At 34.2% G+C, this 22,771-nt stretch overlaps 1 protein-coding gene and 1 non-coding gene across 4 annotated transcripts; both read left to right on the top strand.

Annotated features, from left to right (window-relative positions):
* The first annotated feature begins 1,142 nt into the window (after nt 1-1,142).
* Nucleotides 1,143-17,078, top strand: LOC110657066 (protein RNA-directed DNA methylation 3). Of its 3 annotated transcripts, none has more exons than XM_058151595.1 (19): nt 1,143-1,515; nt 2,340-2,575; nt 2,701-2,856; nt 3,024-3,182; nt 3,272-3,355; nt 9,864-9,931; nt 10,015-10,350; nt 10,442-10,493; nt 10,608-10,763; nt 10,865-11,008; nt 11,113-11,218; nt 11,300-11,449; nt 11,537-11,591; nt 11,684-11,748; nt 11,978-12,047; nt 12,864-12,897; nt 13,005-13,065; nt 13,157-15,061; nt 15,287-17,078. In XM_058151595.1, the coding sequence occupies exons 1-19, from the start codon at nt 1,323-1,325 to the stop codon at nt 16,768-16,770; spliced, it is 5,514 nt and encodes a 1,837-aa protein (XP_058007578.1). In that variant the 5' UTR covers nt 1,143-1,322; the 3' UTR covers nt 16,771-17,078. The 3 variants fall into 3 exon arrangements, with proteins under 3 accessions (XP_058007578.1, XP_058007577.1, XP_058007579.1); XM_058151594.1 differs by having other exon boundaries at nt 13,154-15,061; XM_058151596.1 differs by lacking the exons at nt 9,864-9,931; nt 10,015-10,350; nt 10,442-10,493; nt 10,608-10,763 and having other exon boundaries at nt 1,144-1,515; nt 13,154-15,061.
* Nucleotides 17,079-18,573: 1,495 nt separating this feature from the next.
* On the top strand, nt 18,574-18,646 carry TRNAK-UUU (transfer RNA lysine (anticodon UUU)). Its single transcript has one exon. It is a non-coding gene; the product is annotated as a tRNA-Lys (tRNA).
* The last annotated feature ends 4,125 nt before the right edge of the window (nt 18,647-22,771 follow it).

The following is a 22,771-nucleotide window of genomic DNA, read 5'->3' as shown; positions in this document are numbered from 1 at the left end:
TAAGTTGGGGTAGACACGGCTTGAGAGATAATCACTGGGACCCCGCATTTGATTTATTAAGCGAAAGTCCGGAATGAGAGACACTCGTTGGCAGAGGTTGGATTAAGAGAGCTGTATAGGGGATTAGCTCCCATATATGTACTGTTTGAACTGTGTTGGGTGTGTGAGTACTCTAAATTGCCTTTTTACTGTTATGATGTGATTTTGTATGAAAATTTTGATAATATTGCATTCCATTTCTTAGGATGCATTAGCTTTAGATAGCTATAGAAACTGTGATTAAAATTGGTATTTTACTTTCTGAGTCGAACGCTCACTCCTGTTCACCTTATTTTTCCAGGCTACAGGAGGAGACATTTTTCAGAATAACCTGCTTCTTTTCTCGCAGTTATCAATAATTACTTAATTGTATTATTATTCTCTAAATTTGTAATTTAGAACTCCGCATGTGTTAGCAGTAGTATAGACCCTGTTAGAAATTGTGTTAATTTAAATTCTTGAGATTAATAAATAAATATTTATATGATACTTAAACAATTTGTAAATGATGTAATCGGGTTGAGCTGGGCTCCTCTAATTGAGTTTCTGATAATTATTGGGTTAAGTTGACTCGAAATAAAATTATAATATTTTAATTTAAATTATTTTTATACGCATGTTGAGCTTAAATTATGGGCCTAGTCATGGGTTTGGGAATAGTAAGGCTTACCACGAGCTTTGGGAGCTTTATGCCAGTCCAGGTCCTAGTGCCGATTCGCCCCATAGGTTGGGTCGTGACAAATAAATTTAATTTATTCGATTTAATTTATTTTATGTGAAAAAATTAATAAAATCAAATTAAATAATTTATTTTTAATTAATTATTATTTATAATTAAAAGTAAAATTAAAAAAATATAACTAAAATTAAATATAAAAATAATTCATAAAAAAATTTAATATGAAGCCTAAACCAATAAATTGAATCAAACTAATTTTATTCAATTTGATTTTCTTCCTAATTCAATACAACACACTGCCAATTTCTATTTATTTATTTATTTGTTTTTTAGATCGAACAGTATTGGGGAAAGTTGTAAATTAGCTAAAATTTGAGGGATTAAAAGAGAAGACAGACAAAAGGCCATCTGATTTCGTCACAAGTATCACTATTGTAAATTCTGATGATTCAGAAGCTCGTCACGCCATGTCACCAGTCACTAGAAACTGTTCAGCCTGAGGAGAAATTTAGTCGGTCCAGCTCCAAGGGCAGCTCTACTACTCTCTCTCTTTTTATACTTGTATGTGAATCGTACGGTACAACCCTCACGTTGTGGCTTCGAAATGGCATCCAAAGGCAAGGAGGTCGCCACCGGAACATCCTCCTCCGGCGACAAGCGGAAGCGGGGTGGGGGTGCTGATGAAGACAATCCCGGAAGTGGTCGGAAGAGGAGAAACCGCGAGGTTCTTCAGTTCTTCGAGGATACAGCTGAGGTCGACGACGACGAGAGCGACCAGAGTGATTTTGATGACGATGGTATAATAAAATTCTGTTTTGGTTGTGCATTGTGATTTATGTTTCGGATTCTAGGGCTTTGAGGTGGGTGAAAATTGGAGGTGTTTGGGTGCCTTAAGAGGTTTTTATTTTCGATTTATATATTAGGGTTTTGAGGGAAATACTAGTGACGATTCGTCATTGCATGCTTGGGAAGGGGTGTTGTTTTGCCTTATTAATTATTATTATTAATTCTTTTGCTATTTTGCTTCTTTATTTTAGTTTTTCGTAAATGTTCCTGGATTGTAAGGTCTGTTTTTGGGTCTTTCTTTTTGTTGAACTGGTAATGATTAGGTTTTTCTCATCTTTAGTTTTTGTAAGAATTTTGATGTCTTTTCTTCCCATTCGTAGGAAATGCTGATCATCGAGAGCTTCAATAGACTTATAGTGTTGTTTTGGGGTCTTTGAGGGCAATAAGAGAGGTTTGAATTGGATGGTTGTTGGTGGTTCATGTGGTTTTCTGTGTCAAATTTCAGGGTGGTTTGTTGGTATTTAAAGATTTTTCTGCTGATTTTAAGCACTGCTTGGAAGGTTGTTCGTATTTGAGTTAAATCAGCCTTTTATTTGGCAAACATATTTCAGGCTTAAGCTTTTGTTTTGATTGTTTCTTGTTACAATTTTTGTGATATTTGGAGTTGCTGATATCTTGCCAAGATGGTTGTTAAAATTATTCATGATCCTTGCTTATGGTGGTCTTCTCTTATCCTTGCCATGATATAAGAAGACAATCTTAGTTTCATGTTGCATTAGCATGTTTATTTAATGAAACTTCCTTTTGCTAACAATGACTTTCCAATCACGTAAAGAATTTGACATTGAGCTGAAAGTCAAGAAAGAACCAGTGAAAATGCAGAATATCTCATTTATTCCCAAAGAGGAGGCTATGGATGAGGAAGAATTTGATAAGATGATGGAGGAACGTTACAAAGAAGGTTCTAGTTTTGTTACATATGCTGAAGATGATTTTGAAACTAAATCCATGGAAAGAAATATTCATTTTCCATCTTCTAGGGATCCAACTATCTGGAAGGTCAAATGCATGGTATGATATTTAAAATAGATATGATGGATACTCAATAATTCCTTCTCTAAGATTTTGCATCACATTTGTTAACCTTTCTCTTTCATTGCCTATTCTTGCGCCATGTTTAAATTTCTTGGTTATAGGTTGGACGTGAGAGGCACTCAGCTTTCTGCCTCATGCAGAAGTTTGCTGACTTGAAATCTCTAGGCACTAAACTGCAGATAATTTCTGCATTTGCTGTTGACCATGTAAAGGGCTTTGTTTACATTGAAGCTGATAAGCAATGTGATATTACCGAGGTAACTTGCGGTGCTTAATGTTGGAGAAAGTTGATATTCTTTTATCAACTGTAATAGGACATTTGGTCCTATATTCATACTGTTCTTAGGGTATCCCTAGTGGTGATGTCTATATGAATATGAGTAATTGAATATGTTTCCTTTCTTTTGAACATTTATAAATTCAGGCGTGTAAAGGGCTTTGTAGCATATATTCTACTAGAGTGGCTTCAGTTCCAAAAAATGAAGTTTCTCATATACTTTCTGTTCGAAGTAAATCTAATGTAGTTAGTGAGGGTATGTGGGCCCGTATCAAGAATGGGAAATACAAGGGGGACCTTGCACAGGTATGTGTGCTCGCTGGTTGGCTGAGTTGCTGAATAGTGGTAGTGGATTCTTAATATTTCTATATGAAAAATTAATTTTGTTTCTGTAGGTTGTTGCTGTAAATGATGCACGGAAAAGAGCAACAGTGAAGCTTATTCCAAGAATTGATCTACAAGCATTGGCCCAAAAATTTGTAAGATTTTTTTTTTAACTGCATAAAAAAGTTGCAAATATTCAATTGTTTGTGAGAATTAGTAGATTTTTATAGTATATGGGTATATAATTCTTTTCTATTGTTTGTCCTGATCAATAATTGATTTGGGTGTGGGAATCTATTATTTTGGTGTACAACATGCTTTTCTCATTAATGATGCATTAAAGTTTGTTGTGAATGTTACTCTTTGACCGTGGAAGTTTCACGAAGCAATATGGATGACCTGCCATCTAAAGATTGAATGAAAAATTCTCTACAAGCCTATAAAAAGCTGTTCGGTTCTTGCGGTTTCTCTCATATGTAATGCTAAGTCTGGAATATTTAGCAGAAAAGTTGACATGGAAATTGAAATCTTCTATACCTCGGTTCATCATTGAGTGTATATGGGTTTTTCATTTGATTGCTGCTTTACGTTTGCTGTATTGGAGTTAGATTTCAGTTTATTTGCTTGAATAAGCTATTGTTTTGTGAAAAAGGATATGTGGGTTGTATCATGGTAAGTTAATCCATGAATACAACTAAAGAGAAAAGGAAAATCAGTTTTATAAAACAAGGCATGTTTGTGGCTTGATCTTGGTAAGACTTGATTGGTAAGAAGATTTAGGATTAGGTAGTGTTCAACGGTGAGCTATTTGTAGTTGGTAGCAATGTTATTGAGGCGAAAGATTAAGGTGATAGGGTACCCTATGGCGCGAGGCGAGGCGAGAGTCTTTTTGAAATGAGGCGCCTTAGCCTCTCTCTCTCTCTCTATATATATATATATGCTAACATTAAAATATCATATTAATTAACTCAAAGAAAGATTAATTAACTCCATTTTATTAGGATTTAGAGCAATTATTTGACGAAAAAGGTAGTAAGAACTCTTTATTAATAAAGATTTATATAGGACGAGAATTACATATTTGAAAAATAATATTCTAGCTTAATCAGATCCTATATTATAGCCAAAAATGGAGAATGTCAAATATGTACTATTAGAATTTCTAAAATGTTTCCTATCAAATTTTAGTCCTTATTTGAGGAAGAGTTGACTTAGAATTCACTAGCTATATAATCACTTGGCTGTACAATCCTTGATTTAGATCCTTATTTGTTGTAATCCCTTATTAGCTGTATAATCCCCATGGTTTTAAATAGCGGCCGTTACGTTACATAATGGTACCGTAACCAGCATTATTTAATGGATTTTTAAATTTGTAGCTGTAAAGGTCGTTAAGGTTGAAATTTAAAGGTAACTGCCGTTACCCATAGTTAAGTAACGGTTGTGACGGCCATTATTTTTCCAACTAAGAGTTCTTAGCTTTTTTCTTTTTTTATCTCTTTCATTTGAAATGCAGTAGAGGAAACTTTTTTGGGACAAAAAACTATCTTAGCTCATTCATTTTTTCACCTTTTCATTTTCTCTCTAGGCAACTAAGCCATTTTTCCTCAACTTTCTCTCAATTTTTTCCACAACTAACTAAAGTGAAATCATTCATTTCTCTACAAATTTTTGAGTTCAAGAGTATGGATTATCAAACAGACAAGGTAATTTTGAAGTAAAGGAGATTGAAGCATAAATTTTTCTTTTTTCTAATTTTTAGCTATTTTTGAATATTTTTAGGTAAATACATAAATAATTAGAAAATAATATCAAAGAAAATTTAGGTTTTGATAATATTTGCTAAGTATAAATTTACGTTTTGGCAAGATAAAATTTAAGAAAAATTAATAATCATGAAATTAACTCTTGAAATTGATTTTTTAAATTAAATAGTAAGTTTACAGCCTAATCACATATTAAGTTAATAACCTAATTACATGGTTAGTAAGTTAACAATATAAACTAATGATCAAAGCTCCCAATCCCAGTCCTAGGATCAAAATCAAGATAAACAAGAATATCCTAGACACTCATTTTGGTGGTAATAAGATTAGTTATTTACTATCTTCTTAGTTATTTTGGTTTTAAATTGATTAATACTAATGTATAATCTATTGAGTTGAATGCTAATGTATAAGAATAGTGGATTTAATGTCTTTATTTAATATATTTGTATTTATTATTTAGTTATATATTTTAGTTTTAATTATGTTTTTGAAATATTTATTCATTTCATGAAATTTGCAAATTTTTTATAAGAATAGTGGATTTAATGTCTTTATTTAATATATTTGTATTTATTATTTAGTTATATATTTTAGTTTTAATTATGTTTTTGAAATATTTATTCATTTCATGAAATTTGCAAATTTTTTAAAAAAATTTGCGTAACGACAGGCTGTAACCGTTATGTTACGGCCATTACAGGCTTGCTTCTGTTACTCGCGACCATGGCGGCGAATGTGGCCACGACCGCGATTTAAAACTAGATGAAGTTCCTAATTTGTTGTAATCCCTTATTAGGTTTTTTTTCCCCCTATTAAGGTCTTCCTAGTGTAACTTAAAAAAAAACAGAAAAGAAAAGAAAACAATATAGTTTTGTTATGTACAGGTAGCCTAATTTAGTGTGATTGCCTAAGTTTTAGGAGAGCATTAAGGTCTCAGTGCAGATTTAGTTCCGAATTTGTTGTAATCCCTTATGATGAAAAGTGTTACATGAAGAAACTACCGTTCAGTCTTTTGCTGGGTAAAAAACAAATTAAAAAAAAAAATTAACATTATATGAAAAAGGTGTTGCTTCTATTGCCTCTAGCCTGGCGCCTTTTTCTCTGGAGTGCTTGCCTCTTGCAATCTAGGCGAGGTGCAGCCAAGCAAGGCGCTAGAGGGTCGTCTCGCCTCGCCTCGCCTCGCCTCGCCTCCTTGGAGCACCTTTAACAACACTGGTTGGTGGTTACAATTAATAGTGAACTGTTTGGTAATTCAACCACTCAAGTTGTGGTCAGATTATAAAATAAGCAATAAGGACATTTTTATTTTATTACATAATATGTATTTTATTATATAATATAGAGATGTGAAGAAAGTTCTGCACATGTTTTTTATTGATTTGGAGAAGGTTTATGATAGTGTTTCAAGATATGTCTTATGGAGTGTGTTAGAACAAAAGAGGGTATTTATTAGGCACATACAAGTGTTGAAAGATATGTATGAAGGAGCAAGTACTATTGTGCGCACAGTGGGAGGGGACACAAGAGATTTTCCGATTTCAATTGGATTACACCAAGGATCAGCTATAAGCCCTTACCTTTTTACATTAGTTTTAGATGAATTGACGAAACATATACAAGAGAGTATTCCTTGGTGCATGATGTTTGCGGATGATATTGTTCTGATAGATGAGACGCGAGAATGAGTCAATAGAAAGCTAGAGCTTTGGAGAAGTACTCTAGAGTCAAAGGGCTTTAAGTTAAGTAGAATGAAGACAGAATACATGCATTGCAAGTTTAGTGAAGGCCAAACTGGTGATAGGGAAGGAGTTAGTTTGGATAGAGTGGTACTGTCCCAAAGTAATCACTTTAAATATCTCGGCTCAGTTCTTCAAGTAGATGGGGGATGTGAGGAGGATGTTAGTCATAGGATTAAAGCCGGATGGTTAAAGTGGAGACATGCCACTGGCGTTTTATGTGATCGCAAGATTCCCAATAAGTTGAAAGAAAAATTTTACCGTATAGCCATACGATCTGCTATGTTATATGGTAGTGAGTGTTGGGTACTGAAGGAGTCGTATGCGTCTAAGATAAGAGTTGCAAAGATGAGAATGTTATGGTGGATGAGTGGCCATACTAGGCTAGATAAAGTCCGTAATGAAAGTATTTGAGAAAAGGTAAGAGTGGTGCCAATTGAGGATAAGTTGAGAGAAGGGAGATTGAGGTGGTTTGGTCATATGAAGCGTAAACATATGGATGCTTCAGTTAGACAAGTAGAGCACATTAGGTTAGAGGATAGAAGGAAAAAAATGGGTAGACCTAAATTGACTTGGAGGAGAGTAGTACAATATAATCTAGAAGCATTCACATTTCTGAGGATTTAACCCAAAATCGTTTAGAGTGGAGAAAGCGAATTCATATAGCCGACTTCAAATTTTTGGAATAAAGGCTTAGTTGAGTTGAGTTGAGTATATGTACAAAATTGTGCTAAACAGTTGAATTTTTCTCTTATATATAATTGACATTTTTAAATTTTAATATTACACAGATTACATTATAATAAAGTAACATACCGTTTTTTATTTGTAATTTTTTTATTATATTGATACATACATAATTATAAATAACTCAAATGTATGCATATAGATTTGTTAATGTATAGAAAATAATTGATTTAATATTTTTAATTATTATTCTCATAGTTTTTATGAGGTAATATGTGTATTTAAAAGCTTAAAATGCACAAAAGACTTTCTTTTTTGGTAGTTATTAGCAAGTAATTTCGTAAATGTCTTGAAATTCAATGGTTATCATTTATAAAAGCTAAGTTGGATGGAAAAGCTAGGATTTCTAGCTTTTGAAGCTATACCTAGCTTTTAGTTATAAGCATCTTAAGTTACCAATTGGGCATAATAAGAGTTGACATCTCTAGTTTATTTGGAAAGTTGTGTAGGCAAGTTCACACTTTCTTTATGGCCTAATTCATAGTTACCTGGATTGCGGTACTCTCGAGTTGTGGTACGGGTACAGGATAAACGATACACTACTTTGTGAAATATAGAATACGTAGGGGGTAGGCTTAGTTAGTACGCTAATTGAGTTCATAGTATGCTAATTCGGTTCGTAGTACACACATTATATTATTTAATATGTAAAATATATTTATATGACAACTTTTTTTTCTTTTAAATTTTACTAAGCATAATATGTTATAAAAAATTAAAATATTAATTTAATAAAAATAAGTAATTAATATAATATTTTTAATATAATCCAGATATCCATTCAAAATTTAAAAATCATTTTATTATTATGATTAATTATTAAAATAATATAATTTTAAATATTTAAAAATTTAATTAGTAATTTCTAATATTTATATTTTCAAAACATTCTTTCCTTTCCAATAATAAATTAGTCAAAAATATTTATCATATATTAAAACTTTCTCAAAACCCAAAAAGGAAAAAGTCAAAAGAGCTGCATTTTGTCTCTAGCGCCCTTTCTTCTTCCTCTTGCATCAGGCTGTGATTTTTTTTTCTTCTCGTTGCTTCACTACTTCTGCTGCTGCTTTCTCTTTTCCTACACAGGCTGCTGATTTATTCATCTATGTCTACCTTTCTCTTTCTTCTATCTTTCTTTTTCTTCTTCTCCTTTTTTCTTTCTTCCTTTACTTTCTTACCGGAACCCCAATTTGAACGTCTCAAATTGTGTCCCTTAGCGATTTGGAACACAAACGTTCAGCGAATTGGAACGCGCGACCCAAATCGCAGTACCCATAGGACGTGAACGAATCTGGTAACTGTGGTCTAATTCTAAATGACAAATATATCATTCAATTTCACAAAAATTGCGCTCCTTGGTGATATTGACAACCTCTAATATCAAACTATTGTAGAACAAGAAGAAAGAGAAACAAAAGGAAGAGAAACAAACTCTCAAAACTATTTCAGGTCCAAACCCGACCCATTAGGTTTTGACCTTTGGGGCATCAGATGGGATTGTAGACTTTGGAAAAGACTTTGGTAGTGGTAGGAAGCTCTAGTGTGGTTCAGACATTGGGATGATGGAAGATGATTTGGGTAAAACCCAATTTGGATGGAGCTGACGCTAGGGCCTTTGGATTATGGTTTTAAATAATGGCCGTTATGTAATGTAACTGATGTTATTTACAGGTTTTGAAGGGCTCCATTACCTGTATGTCAGTTTTATATGTTGAAAAAAATGCAGGTGTGATAGAAAGGAAATGTAATCTCAACAACCAACGATGAAAAATAAACAGTTCAAATGCATGAAGTATGAAATTGTATTAAAACGGGTAAAATATTCCAGGAGAGTTTTCTGGAATTGCAATACAAGTTACACAGCTCAAAGATGAAAGGAAAGTAACCAAACAAGAAACAATCAACCCAAACAAGATGGCCGAAGCCCCAGGAAAATATTCCTGTGCAGATACTCTGCCCTTTTCTCCAAGAGAGACTAATTTCCCCCAAAATGCATGCCTTCTGCATTTTCAACCCTTCATTTATACTTTTCTTTTGCTCCTTTCCAAGCTGGGTCCTTTTACATAACAACCAGCTCATGAGGCAACTGTCATACCCTTTTTAGCTCTTCTAGAATGTACCTTAGGCCTTGGCCCATTTGGATCCACCTGTTGCCCATCATTGCCACCCCCATGAGAACCAGCCCTCAAGGCTGAAGTGAAGAAATTGCCCTATAAAATCAGCCTCACCAATCCAAGTAGCATCATCAACTGATTGGCTCTGCCACTGAACAAAAATTTGATTGTTAGGAATTTAAATTTTTTGAAATTCAAATTTGCTGAGATTGTTGATTGATTTTGGGTTGTTGAATCTGGTGTTTTTTTCTCTAAGATTTCCTACATCACTTGGTATCATCTATTTAATTTTTATAGGGTGGGGGAGTTTCCATGAAGAATGCTGCAACACCTGCGCCTAGATTGCTCAGCTCAAGTGAACTAGAGTAATATGCACGTTTTCAAATTTTATTGTAGTGTCTTTTGGATATCACGTCTTCTAATATACCCTGTACATTCACCTTTGAAGGGAGTTCCGGCCTCTTGTTCAATATAGACGTGACCGTGATACTGGCAGGATGTTTGAGGTTCTTGATGGTCTGATGCTCAAGGATGGGTATTTGTATAAAAGGGTTTCTGTAGATTCATTAAGCTGTTGGGGTGTTATGCCATCCGAGGAGGAGCTGCTCAAGTTCCAGCCTTCTGAGAATAATGAGTCTGATAATTCAGAATGGCTTAAACAGATTTATGGTACACCAAAGAAAAAACGTGTAATTGGAAATGGCAAAGGCAGTGAGAAAGGAGAGAGTTCATCAGGTTCTGGTGCCGATAGTAGTTTTGAACTGTATGATCTTGTGTGTTTTGGGTAAGTGGTGCACAAGTTGTCAATCCTGTGTGACCTGATTTTGTAATTTGGGCAATAGTTTCCCTTAGAATGATGTTATGTGCCATTGCAGCCGGAAAGATTTTGGTCTTATTGTAGGCATGGAAAAAGATGATTATTACAAGGTATGAAGCGTATTTTACCTGATTATAGCGACGCCGTTGGCTACTTCCTTGTTATTAGGAATTGGTACTCGCTAAACTTGCTGTTGATTGTCTTCTTCTTTTCCAATGCTTTAGATTCTAAAAGATGGACCGGAAGCACCAGTAGTGGTGACTGTTGTACGGCATGAGTTAAAAAATGGACCCTCAGATATGAAATTTATTGCGTTAGATCACCGCATGAAAACTGTTTCAATTAATGATACTGTCAGGGTGTTGGAAGGTCCATTAAAGGTATGGCACTGGTTGTGCATCTATTCTATCATAAATGGTTTATTGTAGTGAATATGCTGTGCAATGCACCAGTCCGCTTAACAACGTTTTACTCTTTGCAGGATAGGCAAGGAATCGCTAAGCAAATCTACAGAGGAATTATTTTTATGTATGATGAGAATGAGACAGAAAATGGTGGTTATTTCTGTTCTAAAGCTCAAATGTGCGAGAAAATCAAGCTTTCTTTTGATGCTTCCAGTGAAAAGGTCATGAAGTTTGAAATGATCCATTGTGTCCTTTTGCTCTTACCCTTTTTTGATATTGACTTTTAAATTTAATGTGCTGAATGATCATTTTCTCCATATTTCAGGGTGGTGAATCGGGCCCAGTAGGCTTTGAAGATTTCCCATCATCCCCCAAATCTCCTCCTCTATCACCTAAAAAACCATGGCAAACAAAGGAAAATAGTCGGGAGTGTATGTATTCAATTTTGTACAAATGCTTTCTGCTTGGATTAGTGTCAACTCGTTCCAACTGAACTTTTTTTTCAATTGCAGTCAACAGAGGGGATAAGGATGGAATGTTCTCCATTGGTCAGACCTTGAGAATCCGTGTAGGACCTTTGAAGGGTTACCTTTGCCGTGTTTTGGCTATACGTTATTCTGATGTTACTGTGAAGCTTGATTCTCAGCAGAAAGTTCTTACAGGTTTGTTTATCAATATTTACTCTTGGTTCTTTTCATTATGGATGTATCAAGTCTGTAACATTTTTGGGTTTGTTGATATTCTTAAAGTAAAATGTGAGCATCTCTCTGAGGTTCGTGGGAAGAGTTCTGCCATGCCTGTGAGGTACTTTCTTTATTACTGCAATCAATTTATTTTCAAGTAATTTGCCTAGCTTTTGTAACCTTCTGACTATGTTTCTTCTATTTCCCCAAAAGCGACGATCTGGGGTCCAGTTCTTTAAAACCATTTGATCTACTTGGAACTGAAGGGGGTTCTACAGGTTGGAGTCCTATTACTCTCAGAATATGAAATACTTGAGAAACAAAGTTTTGAGGAAGTAAAGCTTACTTGCATATGTTGCAGAATTTCTATATGAACTGGGATTTCTTTTCTAATGGGCATGCTATTCTTATTATTTTCATTTTTCTATATTTGTTTTCGGCTTATGAAAGTCTGAGATGATTATTCTATGTTTTGCTTGTTTTCCCCAAACCTGTATCATTTGGAAGGTTGGACAGATGGAGCAGGAACATCAGCTGATGGTGATAGGTGGAATACTGGAGGAGCCACTACTGAAAGGTAAAATCTTTGTTAACAAATTTTCCATGCATTTTCTTGTGATTTTGCTTTAACTTAGTTGTTGGCTTTTCATTATTGAATCATGGCTTACTAAAGGTGTGAATGAGGGAAAATTGAATGTGTAATTATCAAAAGCTATTGGTTGGCTTTTGTTATCTGTGTGTTGCTTGATGAATGGGGGGCTTGAGTTTGTGTCTTTGTTATGTATGGTTCTGGATGCATCTTCATATGGCATTCAGTGAGTTAATGTTGAGCAGCAGTTGTTTTGTTTAAGAAATACAGTTCAGTTAGTAATTTCCCAGCTTCCATAGAAAGTGTCAGCAACATAAAGTTCTGAGCCGAGGGCCATTGAACATGGTGATGGAAGCTTGTGAAGGCTTCTGACGTCAATAACACATCTAGTTTATTGTAGTATAAAAACAATGAAATCTAATTGTGTTGAAATTATCTTATGAATATTTTGTTTTGTGTTTTGGAATTGGTTGGTGGTAAACTAATTGGCTGTACAAGGATGAATCTGCATTTTTGTTGTGGCTGTTCTGTTGCCAATGGTATTATTAGTTAAAGCCTGTGCAACTAGTTTTATATGGCTGTATTCAGCTGGAGTTCTGAAAATTGGACTGGAAATGAATCTATTAGATGAAACAGGTTTTCACTCACCAGTTCCTTCTGGATTCCTTTTGTCATGTTATCATGTGACTTGTAGCTCTATAATGATACTAGCTTTATGTATATGCTATTAGTGTAGCTTTGTTTGTTCATTACTCTCTTGTTCTTAACATTCAATTTTCTCTCTTATCTGATATTTGTAAGCAGTTCATGGCCCAGCTTCTCTTCCTCAGGCTTGAAGGTTTCCCCTGAATTTTCTCTCAGGATATTTAGACACACACACACATACACCCCTTCCCATCACCAACTTTACCCATAAGAGTAATTCCTGTCTTGTGATTATTGCAGCTTCAGTCTGAATCCAACTTTGCCAATTCATCAGGTTCTGCAGATAACAATACTAAGGAAGGTATATAGTCGAATTCTTCTGTTGATGAGTAAGTGTGCTTTTTGGCAAAGATGTATGCATATTCATCTATTGTGATATGTGGATGCAGTAGATGCTTCTTGGGAAAGGAAAGCTTCAAATCAGAATTCCTTTTGGGGGGCAGCTGCAGCTGATGACAAGGCTGTTGCTAATAATGGTCAAGTGCATGGTTGGGGAAATGAGGATAGTTGGAACAAAGCTTCTACTAATGTAGGTTCTAGCAGTGGTGCATCTGTTGGCTGGGGTAAAGCAACTTTACCCAGTGAAAATCCTGCAGGTGCTTCAAGAGATTCTGGAGATGGCTGGGGTCAATCAAAACTTTATGATGGAAATTCTACAACTGATGCTGCAACAGCTTGGGACAAGGGAAAGACTGTTATTGGAAATCCAACCACCAGCTGGGGAGACATTGCCACTAAGAAGAATCAGCTGGACTCTTTGGGCAGCAGTAAGGATGTAGTACAATCAGGATCATGGAACAGTAAAAGCTCCAGTGCAGGTGACGACCACTGTAACAATGCTACTGGGTGGAATCAACAAAAATCTCAGAACAAGGACAACTGGGGAAGTACTGCAGAAGCCCTAAATAAAGATACTGTTCATGATTCTTGGGGTAAAAGATCCAGGACAGGTACGGACCCCTGGAATAAGGATGAGAAAGCTCAGAACAAAGTGGACACTTGGGGAGGTACTGCATGTGGTAGCTGGGCCCAACCAGATTTGGGAAATGCTGATGAAGCGAGTGGCTGGATGAAAGCCAAAGTTGATGGTGCAGGTCAAACTGCAAATTGGGGAAACCAAAAAAATCAGAGTGAAGATGCAACTGGTTGGACTAGAGGCGGATCTTGTGGCCAGACGCAGAGTGACAATTGGAATAAATCAAAGACCTTTGGTACTGATGGAGGATCTTGTAATAAGCAAGAGGGAGAATCTGCTTGGGGTAAACCAGATGGAGGGCCATCTTGGAATAAGCAAGATGGATCCTCTTGGGGCAAATCAGAGGGAGTGTCTTCTTGGAGTAAGCAAGATGGAGGTTCTTCCGGAAACCAGGATAGATTTCAAGAATTTGGCGGTTGGAACAAGACATTTGATGGAGGTCGTGGATCAGGTGGAAGAAGAGGAGGTGGTAGGGGAGGTAGAGGTCAATTTGGCAGAGGAAGAAGACCATTTGGAGAAGATCAGTCTTCAGGTTGGAAGAAAGGAGGTGAAGGAAGCAATTGGACAGGTGATGGAACACCTTCAAGGAATCCATCTGGTTGGGGTAATGATCAAGTTGGTGGTTGGGTTACATCCGATGTCTCTGAGGAAGGTAGAGAAGGTGATCAGAAGAAACCAAATTCTTCTTGGGGGGATAATGGAGCAGGATGGAACAAAAGCAAGGGAGCAGGTAAAGAGATTGGTGAAAATTGGGACAAATGGAATTGTGCAAAGCCCTCTTTTGAGAAGAAATCTAGTTGGGGTGATGAGAAAGGTGAATGTCAGGGTGATGACAAAAGTTTAGATCATAATCAATCATTAGGAGGGCAAACTGAAGCTCCAAAATGGAATGCATCAAATTCAGTTGGTGGGAACTGGACAACTGATTGGAACAAAGGGCCTGCTGCAAATGAAGGGCCAAGTCAAAGTTGGGGTGGAGGCAGCAAAAGCAACACGGAGAAAGCTTCTACAGGAGATGCTACTGGTTGGATAAGTGGAACATGTGGGGTAGGTACAAAGCAGACAGATTGGGGTGCTCCTAAATGCTCCAAGTCATCATGGGATAATAAAGCTGGTGATGTGGACAATAGCCAGCCTTCTGGTTGGGGCAGCAAAAGCAGTTGGTGTGGTTCTAAATTCTCTGGACAGAAGTCTGATGAAATCGGAAAGGCGAGTGAGAATAAAGATCAAGATGGTTGGAATGGTGGAAGGGCTTTGAGTGGAGGGTTGGCAAAGGGATGGGGTCAAAGTGCTAGCTTGAGAAGTGGATCAAATGATGCAGGTGAACCTACTGATGCAAATTGGGAATGTGATTCTAGTTACTGCCAGAAATTATATAATGTATTTTATAACATACATATTTACATTAGTGTATGATAAAATTTGTACACAAGTTACCATATAATTCAACTACAAAATAATTATGTAAATTTTTCATCAGTCTTCTGATTTCATTTGGACATTTAGATAAAGGTCCTAAAAGATATCCATGGCTTTGTTGATGCAGGTAAAAACCATGATTCTGATTGGGCTAAAAATGGTGGCACTAGCTCTGGAACGGGTGATTCCTGTGGAAAAGATTCTTCCTGGGGCAAGAGAAATTGGAACTCTGGATCCAATGATGCAGATGGAAATCAGGATTCTGGTTGGGGCAAGAAAAACAATTTCAACTCTGAATCCAGTGATGTTAACCAAAGTTCTGGTTATGGCAAGAAAAGCAGCTGGAACTGTGGATCCAATGATGCAGATGGGAATCAGGATTCTAGTTGGGGCAAGAAAAACAATTTTAAAGCTGAATCCAGTGATGCTAACCAAATTTCTGGTTGTGGCAAGAAAAGTAGCTGGAACTCTGGATCTGGTGATGCAAGCTGGAATTCTTCTGGATGGGGCAAGAAAAGTAGTTGGAACCCTGGAGATAGTGATGTCAACCGGGATTCTTTTGTAGCCAGTGGTGAAGACCAAACTGAGAATTCTAGTTATGGCTCAGGTGGTGGGAATTCGAGGGGTGGTTTCAAAGGCAGAGGTGGTTCTTTTGACAGAGGAGGCCTTAGAGGTAGAGGGGAGAGAGGAGGTTTTGGGGGTAGAAATGGTTCAGACAGAGGCTTTGGAGGCAGAGGTAGATCTAACGGAGGAGGATTTGGATGTAGAGGTGGTTCAGATAGAGGAGGTTTTGGTGGTAGAGATAGATTTGACAGAGGATATGGTGGCAGAGGTGGTGGAAGGAGGGATCATAGTAGTTGGAATGAAAATAATGATTCTGGTGATGACAAGGCCTTCGACTGGAAGAATAGGACAAACAATGCTGGCGGAGGATGGAAAACTAGTGGTGGAAGCAGCTGGAACCAAGGAGGTGCTGATAAGAGCCAATTGCAGAGTTGGAATTCCCAAAATGATGGAAGTAGCAATCAAAGTGGTGGTTGGGGCAAGGGCACTAGTGCAGTTGGGGAATCTAATGATTCACGGGGTAAATCATCAGCAAGCTCTTGGGGAAACAAGGGAGATGGAGATGGTAATGATGGAGGATGGAAAACTAGTGGAGACAGCTGGAACCAAAGAGGTGCTGACAAGGCCTTTGACTGGAAGAATGGGACAAACAATGATGGCAAGGGATGGAAAACTAGTGGAGGCAGTTGGAACCAAGGAGGTGCTGATAATAGTCAACCGCGGCGATTGGATTCCAAGAATGATGAAAGCAGCAATCAAGCTGGTGGTTGGGGCAAGGGTACTAATGCAGGTGGGGAATCCAATGATTCATGGGGTAAATCGTCAGCAAGCTCCTGGGGAAACAAGGGAGATGGTAATGATTTAGGATGGAAAACTAGTGGAGGCAGTTGGAGCCAAAGAGGTGCTGATGAGGGAAATGGTAATCAAGCTGGTGGTTGGGGCAAGGACACTAATGCAGGTGGGGAACCCAGTGACTCAGGGGGTAAGGCACCAGGAAGCTCTTGGGGAAACAAGGGAGACGGTGGAAGTAGCAAAGGGGGATGGTGAGTTAGTCCACAAATTAGTCATCTGATTTGTTTGTGTCGAAAAACTGAAGGTTCATGGGTCTGTATATATTGGTTTCTTTGCCCTTTTTTTTGTTCTTTTTTTAAATGCACAATTAAGGTCTCAAAACAGTACTTTCTTGTGGAGCCATGCGCGTGCCGTTATTTTTCCTTGACATTTTGGACCCTGGTGCTCTTGAGCAGAGCTCGTCCGAGCATGGATCAGGCAGTACCTGTTTTATAATGGCGAGTGCATGGTTAATTAAGCAGACTTTACGTCATTTGTAAAAAATAAAAAATTGTTGTCCTTAATTCAGCATGCTATGTTTTAGTTTTCGTTGATATTACTAGGGCAATAGGCAGATGTTTGTGTGATTGACACTTGAAATTAGCCATTTGTCTCGGATTTATGTCAGCAAGTTTTCTGGTCGCAGCAATAGAGCGGTTGTGGCTGGAAGAGTCTCCACTCTTGAGAGCTTCTGATTCTAAGATGGAGAAAGTGTCATGCAGTCTAAATTAGATCTTTGATAGATTTTGATGGTTATGAATTGTACGGCCATCCTTTCTTCTTGTCAGATGTCCTTCTGGTATTGAATGAGTTTTGTTCCCATCATTTTAAATGGTTCAATCAAATTCTTGGACTTGATATTTTGTTCAAATAACGAGCTTTCTTTATCTATGTTCCATCCAAATGTGCTAGTTGAGATTTCGAAGTTTTGAGTGAGACTTAAACTAATTTACAAAGAGCTTTATAATTTGTTTGGATGGGGTGATAGGAGGTTTAGTAAATTAAGGTAAAGTATGATAAGGTAATAGTTTATTTTATGTTTGGAAGGAAGGTGAAGCAAAATAAGGTAAATAAAAGTTTAATAATTGCTTTATTTAGAGGGAATTTATTAGAAAGGAAGATTAATATAAATATTAATGATGTAATTTTTTTTATAAAATAATTAAACATAAAAATAAAAAATATGTAATTTTGAGTTTTTAAAAATTAAAGAAAAATAATATGTGAAAATAAAAATTTTAACCCTTTCAATTCACTAAATCAGTGGATTGAAAAATGGAAAGATCATTTAAATAATATATATTCTCATTCTAAATAATTTAAAAATCTCTTAAAATCTTATTTTATTTTACCCTAAAACCCCATCTAAACAATCTGCTAGTTATTTATATTTCTCGAGGCAGTTTGATGCCTTTAATTTTAGGATGTTAAATATTTGAGCACTTGATTAATTTTTTCCAATCATATTCCACTTTTGATATTGCGGGCTGAGTAGGAGGTTTTCTCGGAACTCGTTTCGATAATGGTATATTATTTTTTTAAAAATAATTTATTTATATATTCAAATGTTTAATTATTGTAATTTTAAAAATATATATTATCAAAATTATATTTTATTTTTAATAAATAAATATATATTATATAGTGATAAAATAAATAAATAAAAGAAAATTCTTGCGGGAAATATGCCCAGCTCGCTTCCTAGCAAGGAAATTTCTACTTCGACTCTGATCCTATGCGATTTGGGAGTAAGGGGTCCCATCTTTTATTAATTCAATTTTGAAAACTTAGAGAGGTAGGATCTGGAAGAAGATATTGGAGCTACTTAGTTAGATAAAAATTGAAGCCACTATCTTCTGTTATAGATAGATCCTTTGGCCTTTCGTATCTTGCCAACCAAGAGGGAAGGTCTCATATTAACAGGCTATCCCTCTTAAATAAGATTTTTTGGTGTAAACTCTGAATTTCAATTTAGATTTGACTAAGATTTATAAATAATTATCTGATCAGCTATAAAGTGCCGTCTTAGCTCAGCTGGTAGAGCGCATGGCTTTTAACCATGTGGTCGTGGGTTCGATTCCCACAGACGGCGTTTTATTATTTTACTGTTTATAAATCACTTTATAATTATTAATTATTTTATTAAATCACCTTTTCATCATTTAGTACACTTTCTTATTAAAAATTATATAATTTAAAAACATATATAAATTAGTAAAATATATTTATTGAGATATATGTTATGAAGTTATTTAATTTATGTATGTGTTGTTTAATTAAATTGAATTATAAACCACTCAAACTATCAATGGTGCGATCTAAGTAAAATATTTTGTGAGGTATGTAGTCATAGTGGAGAGTATGAGCCAAAATAATATTTGAGAGTCAATGTTAATATTGAATTTACTAAATTTAAGATTATATTAGTTATTTTATTTTTAATTTGAAAAGGTTTTAATTATAATTTACAAAATTTTTATAAACAACATTTTACTATATTAAAATTAAATTTATTTTTAATACTTATTATTCTGAATTAAAATTTAAATTAGTAAAAGTTGTATATTGTCCAACAAAATTTTAACTTTAAATAGTTGAATGAAAATGTAATAAAAAATTTATCTAAAGTAAAAAAATTATGTTGTTATGTGCTCTTAGTTTATATTATATTAATCTTAACTCATATTATACATATTGATTTACTATTATTTTATAATTTTGATGGAAAAATTTTTAGCGGAGACACAACTCTAACATCTTATAGTGTAGCAGTCTAAGCGCCAAGGGTTGAAAAGATTTGGGCAGGAAGCTAACCCACTGAGCTATCTCCACTTAATGCCAAAAATACACCCTCAGCTCTGCCAGAGATTCAAATCCATTATTTGGCTATGATATCAATTGTAGGATCAGGCGCTTACCACCATACAAAAAGCTTAAACTTTTACTAGAGGTACAACTTTAATCTCTTATAGTGTAACAACCTAAGCGCTATAGATTGAAGAGATTTGGGTAGGATGTTGGTCCACTGAGCTATTCCCCTCACTGTCAACATTATGGATATTTGGTGTTATCTTGCATTTTTATGTGAGAATTGTAAGTTTAATTTTAGTATTTTTCTTAAGTAAGTTGTTATGTTTATGTTGCTTTTTTGATATTTTATTTTGATATTAGTATTTTTATTTTAATATTATTATTATTTTTATTAATACTTTAATGTTAGAAATATATAATTATTTTTACTTTTTTAAAAGAAATATAATAATTACTATAATTTTAAGTATAGGAACCTATAACTAAATCGAATTAAAACCAAATATGGAATCGAAAATAGAACCAAACCGAAACCTAAAGCATTTAGAACGAAATCAAAATTGGAACCGAAATTTGATTCTAAAAAATAAAGAACCAAAGTTTGATTTTGGTTCTAGTTTCTGACAAAGAACCGAACTAAAATCGAAACCACACAACCCTACATGCAACCACATGATTTCTGAATAATATGTTTAATTGTATTTTTATAATTTTTAAACAATAAATAAATTATTAAAATTCAATATAAAAAGATTTAAAAGTGTCATAATTTATAATTTTTTTATTTAATTTTAATTAAAATTAAAATTCAAAACATAACGATTTTAAGAATGAATTCAATATTACTGATTAATGATTGATGCTCTCTATTTTTGTAATTTTATATTGTATTTGAATATTTATAATTTGAAATTATATAAAAAAAATTAATGATCATTGTATTACTAAGTGGAATATATATATATATTCCAAAGGTGAAATTTTAGATAAATTTTAACAATTATTTCTAAATTTATATAGTTATAACACCATAATTTCTTAACTTGAAAAAGGTTAGCATAAAGCTCTCTTTAATTTTCAAATTTTACATAGTAAAATTCTTCTAACCTCTAATAATTGATTTTCTTATTAGATGTTATCCTGGACAGTTTCAGCATAGCGCTTAATCAATATTTTTACTCCCTCTCTTATGCTACATGTAAATTATTGAATCTCTCCTCTACGAAGAGAATAATTTTATACTTAACATGAGAAGAGAAAGAAATATTAATTAAATGATACACTGAAACTGTTCACATCAATATTTAATTAAAAAATCGATAATAAAAAATTAGAATGATTTTATATTATAATTTTAAGTTGACAAATTATGATATTACAACCATATAATGATTTCAAGGATAGTCATTGAAATTCAATCCGTAGAATTGCATAAGAAGAGGTTAATACAAGAAGCGCTTGTTGAACAGGATTACAAAGAAAAGATGGACCATGTAAAAGCACTAGATTGTATTTGTAGTCTTAGTCCTGTTAAAGAAATCTACAAACGCAAATAAACATTTTATTTATTTTCATTTTCACATGTTTGTGATCATTACAAGTGGCAATTCCAAATTTTCTTTGACTTTAATTTTTATAATATTATTTAATATATCAATTAAATTTTATTCAATATTTATAGTTAACTTTCAATACATAATTTAATATTACATAAATATATTTATGAAAAGTTTATTAAAATAATTTTATTATTTTTATTAATTAAAATATTTAATCCATTGAATTAAATTCAGGGTGAAATTTACGATAATGTGCCATCCTTGCTTCTGTCTCCGTCACATAGAGATTCTTTAGAAAAAGCATATATATAAAAATCAAGAGGGCGGTTTGGCATATTCTCCGACAATGAGACATGGCCACGTTAATTCACTATTATTTTATGAAAATTACACATGGAATGCATACAAAATAATTTTGACAAGCAACACTTTTAAATATTAAAATTAAAAAAAAAGAGACACAATAAATGTTCAAAGTGCCACTCAGCCGTCCTGTCCTACCCATAATCAAATTAAAAAAAAAAAATAAAATGAAAAAGATCATTAAATTGGTGATTTAATAATTGCCCCCTTTTGACCGATAAATAATTAAATTAGTGAAAATGAACTGCATCTAGATGAGTTTTACTTATAAAATTAAGGTTTATTAGCTAAATAAATTTAAATATTTACGTTGATTGTTGATTATATTTAAATTTAGGGCATTTAAAAATTTAGAGTGATAATTATGATAATTATATTTAAAATTTAGACAATCATAACTTATTCAATTTAATAATTTTTTTCACGATTCTTGAAGCTAAAATTATCATAATTTTATGAAGAATTTAAATATAATTTTTATATAATTTTTATAAAAATAGAAATACATGAAAATTAATAAAAAATGAAGCGATAAAAATAAGAACATTTACAGAGTTGTTATCACCATCAAATTTATCACAAATATATGCAAATTATGAACATATAATGCTAATTTAAGGCATATAAATATGAAATAACTATATATGGTATGGATCTTGAATAAAAAGTATCAAGAACCTTCGCCTCAATTAAATCTTAAAAAATATTTCTTGAACTAAAGAAAGAAAAGAAAACAAAAAGAAGAAAGAGGGAAATTTAAAGAGAGCTATAGGAACTGATCTTTGAGTCATTTTTTCCTTATCCCTAGTAGGGTATTTATAGGGTTTGGGTATAGAATTGTGATACAATTGAAAGACTTATTGATAGAGTTTAGGAAAAGATAAAGCAAAAGATAAAAAAAAAAAATTAATAAAAAAAAAGAGAGTGGGGGACGCCACCTACGGAATGAGAGAGAGAGGGAGAGAGAGCCGATTGGTGGGAGAGAGGCACAGAGAGGGACGACCAAGAGATAGAGATAAGGAGAGAGAGTTTGTATGGGAGAGGGAGAATGAGGAACGGACAGGTTGTATCGAAGAGGGAGAGTGAGGCAGAGAGAGATAAAGATAATGATAATTTTTTTTATTTATTTTCAAGAGAAAAAAGATGTCACACCTTACCCCTCCGTAAGGCATAATATGATCCCGTAGAATACTTAATGAACTACCGAACTTCACCTACCGATAACTCATTAAGTACCCTACAAGGGATTTTAAAACAATTTTCTTACATTTTGGAAGTGGTGAGCATTTCAGTGAGAATTAAAAACAATTTATTCAAAGCTTAACGACTAGTAAAAATTTTTGTCCATTTAAATTTTGCCGCAAATTTTATAAAAATTTTGACAGAGTTCCCTCTGTATTTTGAGAAACCAGTTCTTCAAATACCTGTAAAAAGCACTTCCAAAAGTTTTCCACAACTCTCAATCTCCAATAAAACTCAAATCA

The sequence above is a fragment of the Hevea brasiliensis genome, chromosome 8 (genome assembly GCF_030052815.1).
Source record: "Hevea brasiliensis isolate MT/VB/25A 57/8 chromosome 8, ASM3005281v1, whole genome shotgun sequence".
Lineage (NCBI taxonomy): Eukaryota > Viridiplantae > Streptophyta > Magnoliopsida > Malpighiales > Euphorbiaceae > Hevea > Hevea brasiliensis.
Note: the sequence above shows the minus strand (reverse complement) of the source record. Positions and strands in the feature narration are given on the sequence as shown.

Bases quoted from the DNA above. Each gene is read 5' to 3' on its own strand.
- LOC110657066 (XM_058151594.1), top strand. From the start codon at position 1,323: ATGGCATCCAAAGGCAAGGAGGTCGCCACCGGAACATCCTCCTCCGGC. The intron at 2,576-2,700 runs GTATGATATTTA...TCTTGGTTATAG, and splicing joins TCTGGAAGGTCAAATGCATG to GTTGGACGTGAGAGGCACTC. The intron at 3,356-9,863 runs GTAAGATTTTTT...TAATTTTTATAG, and splicing joins AAGCATTGGCCCAAAAATTT to GGTGGGGGAGTTTCCATGAA.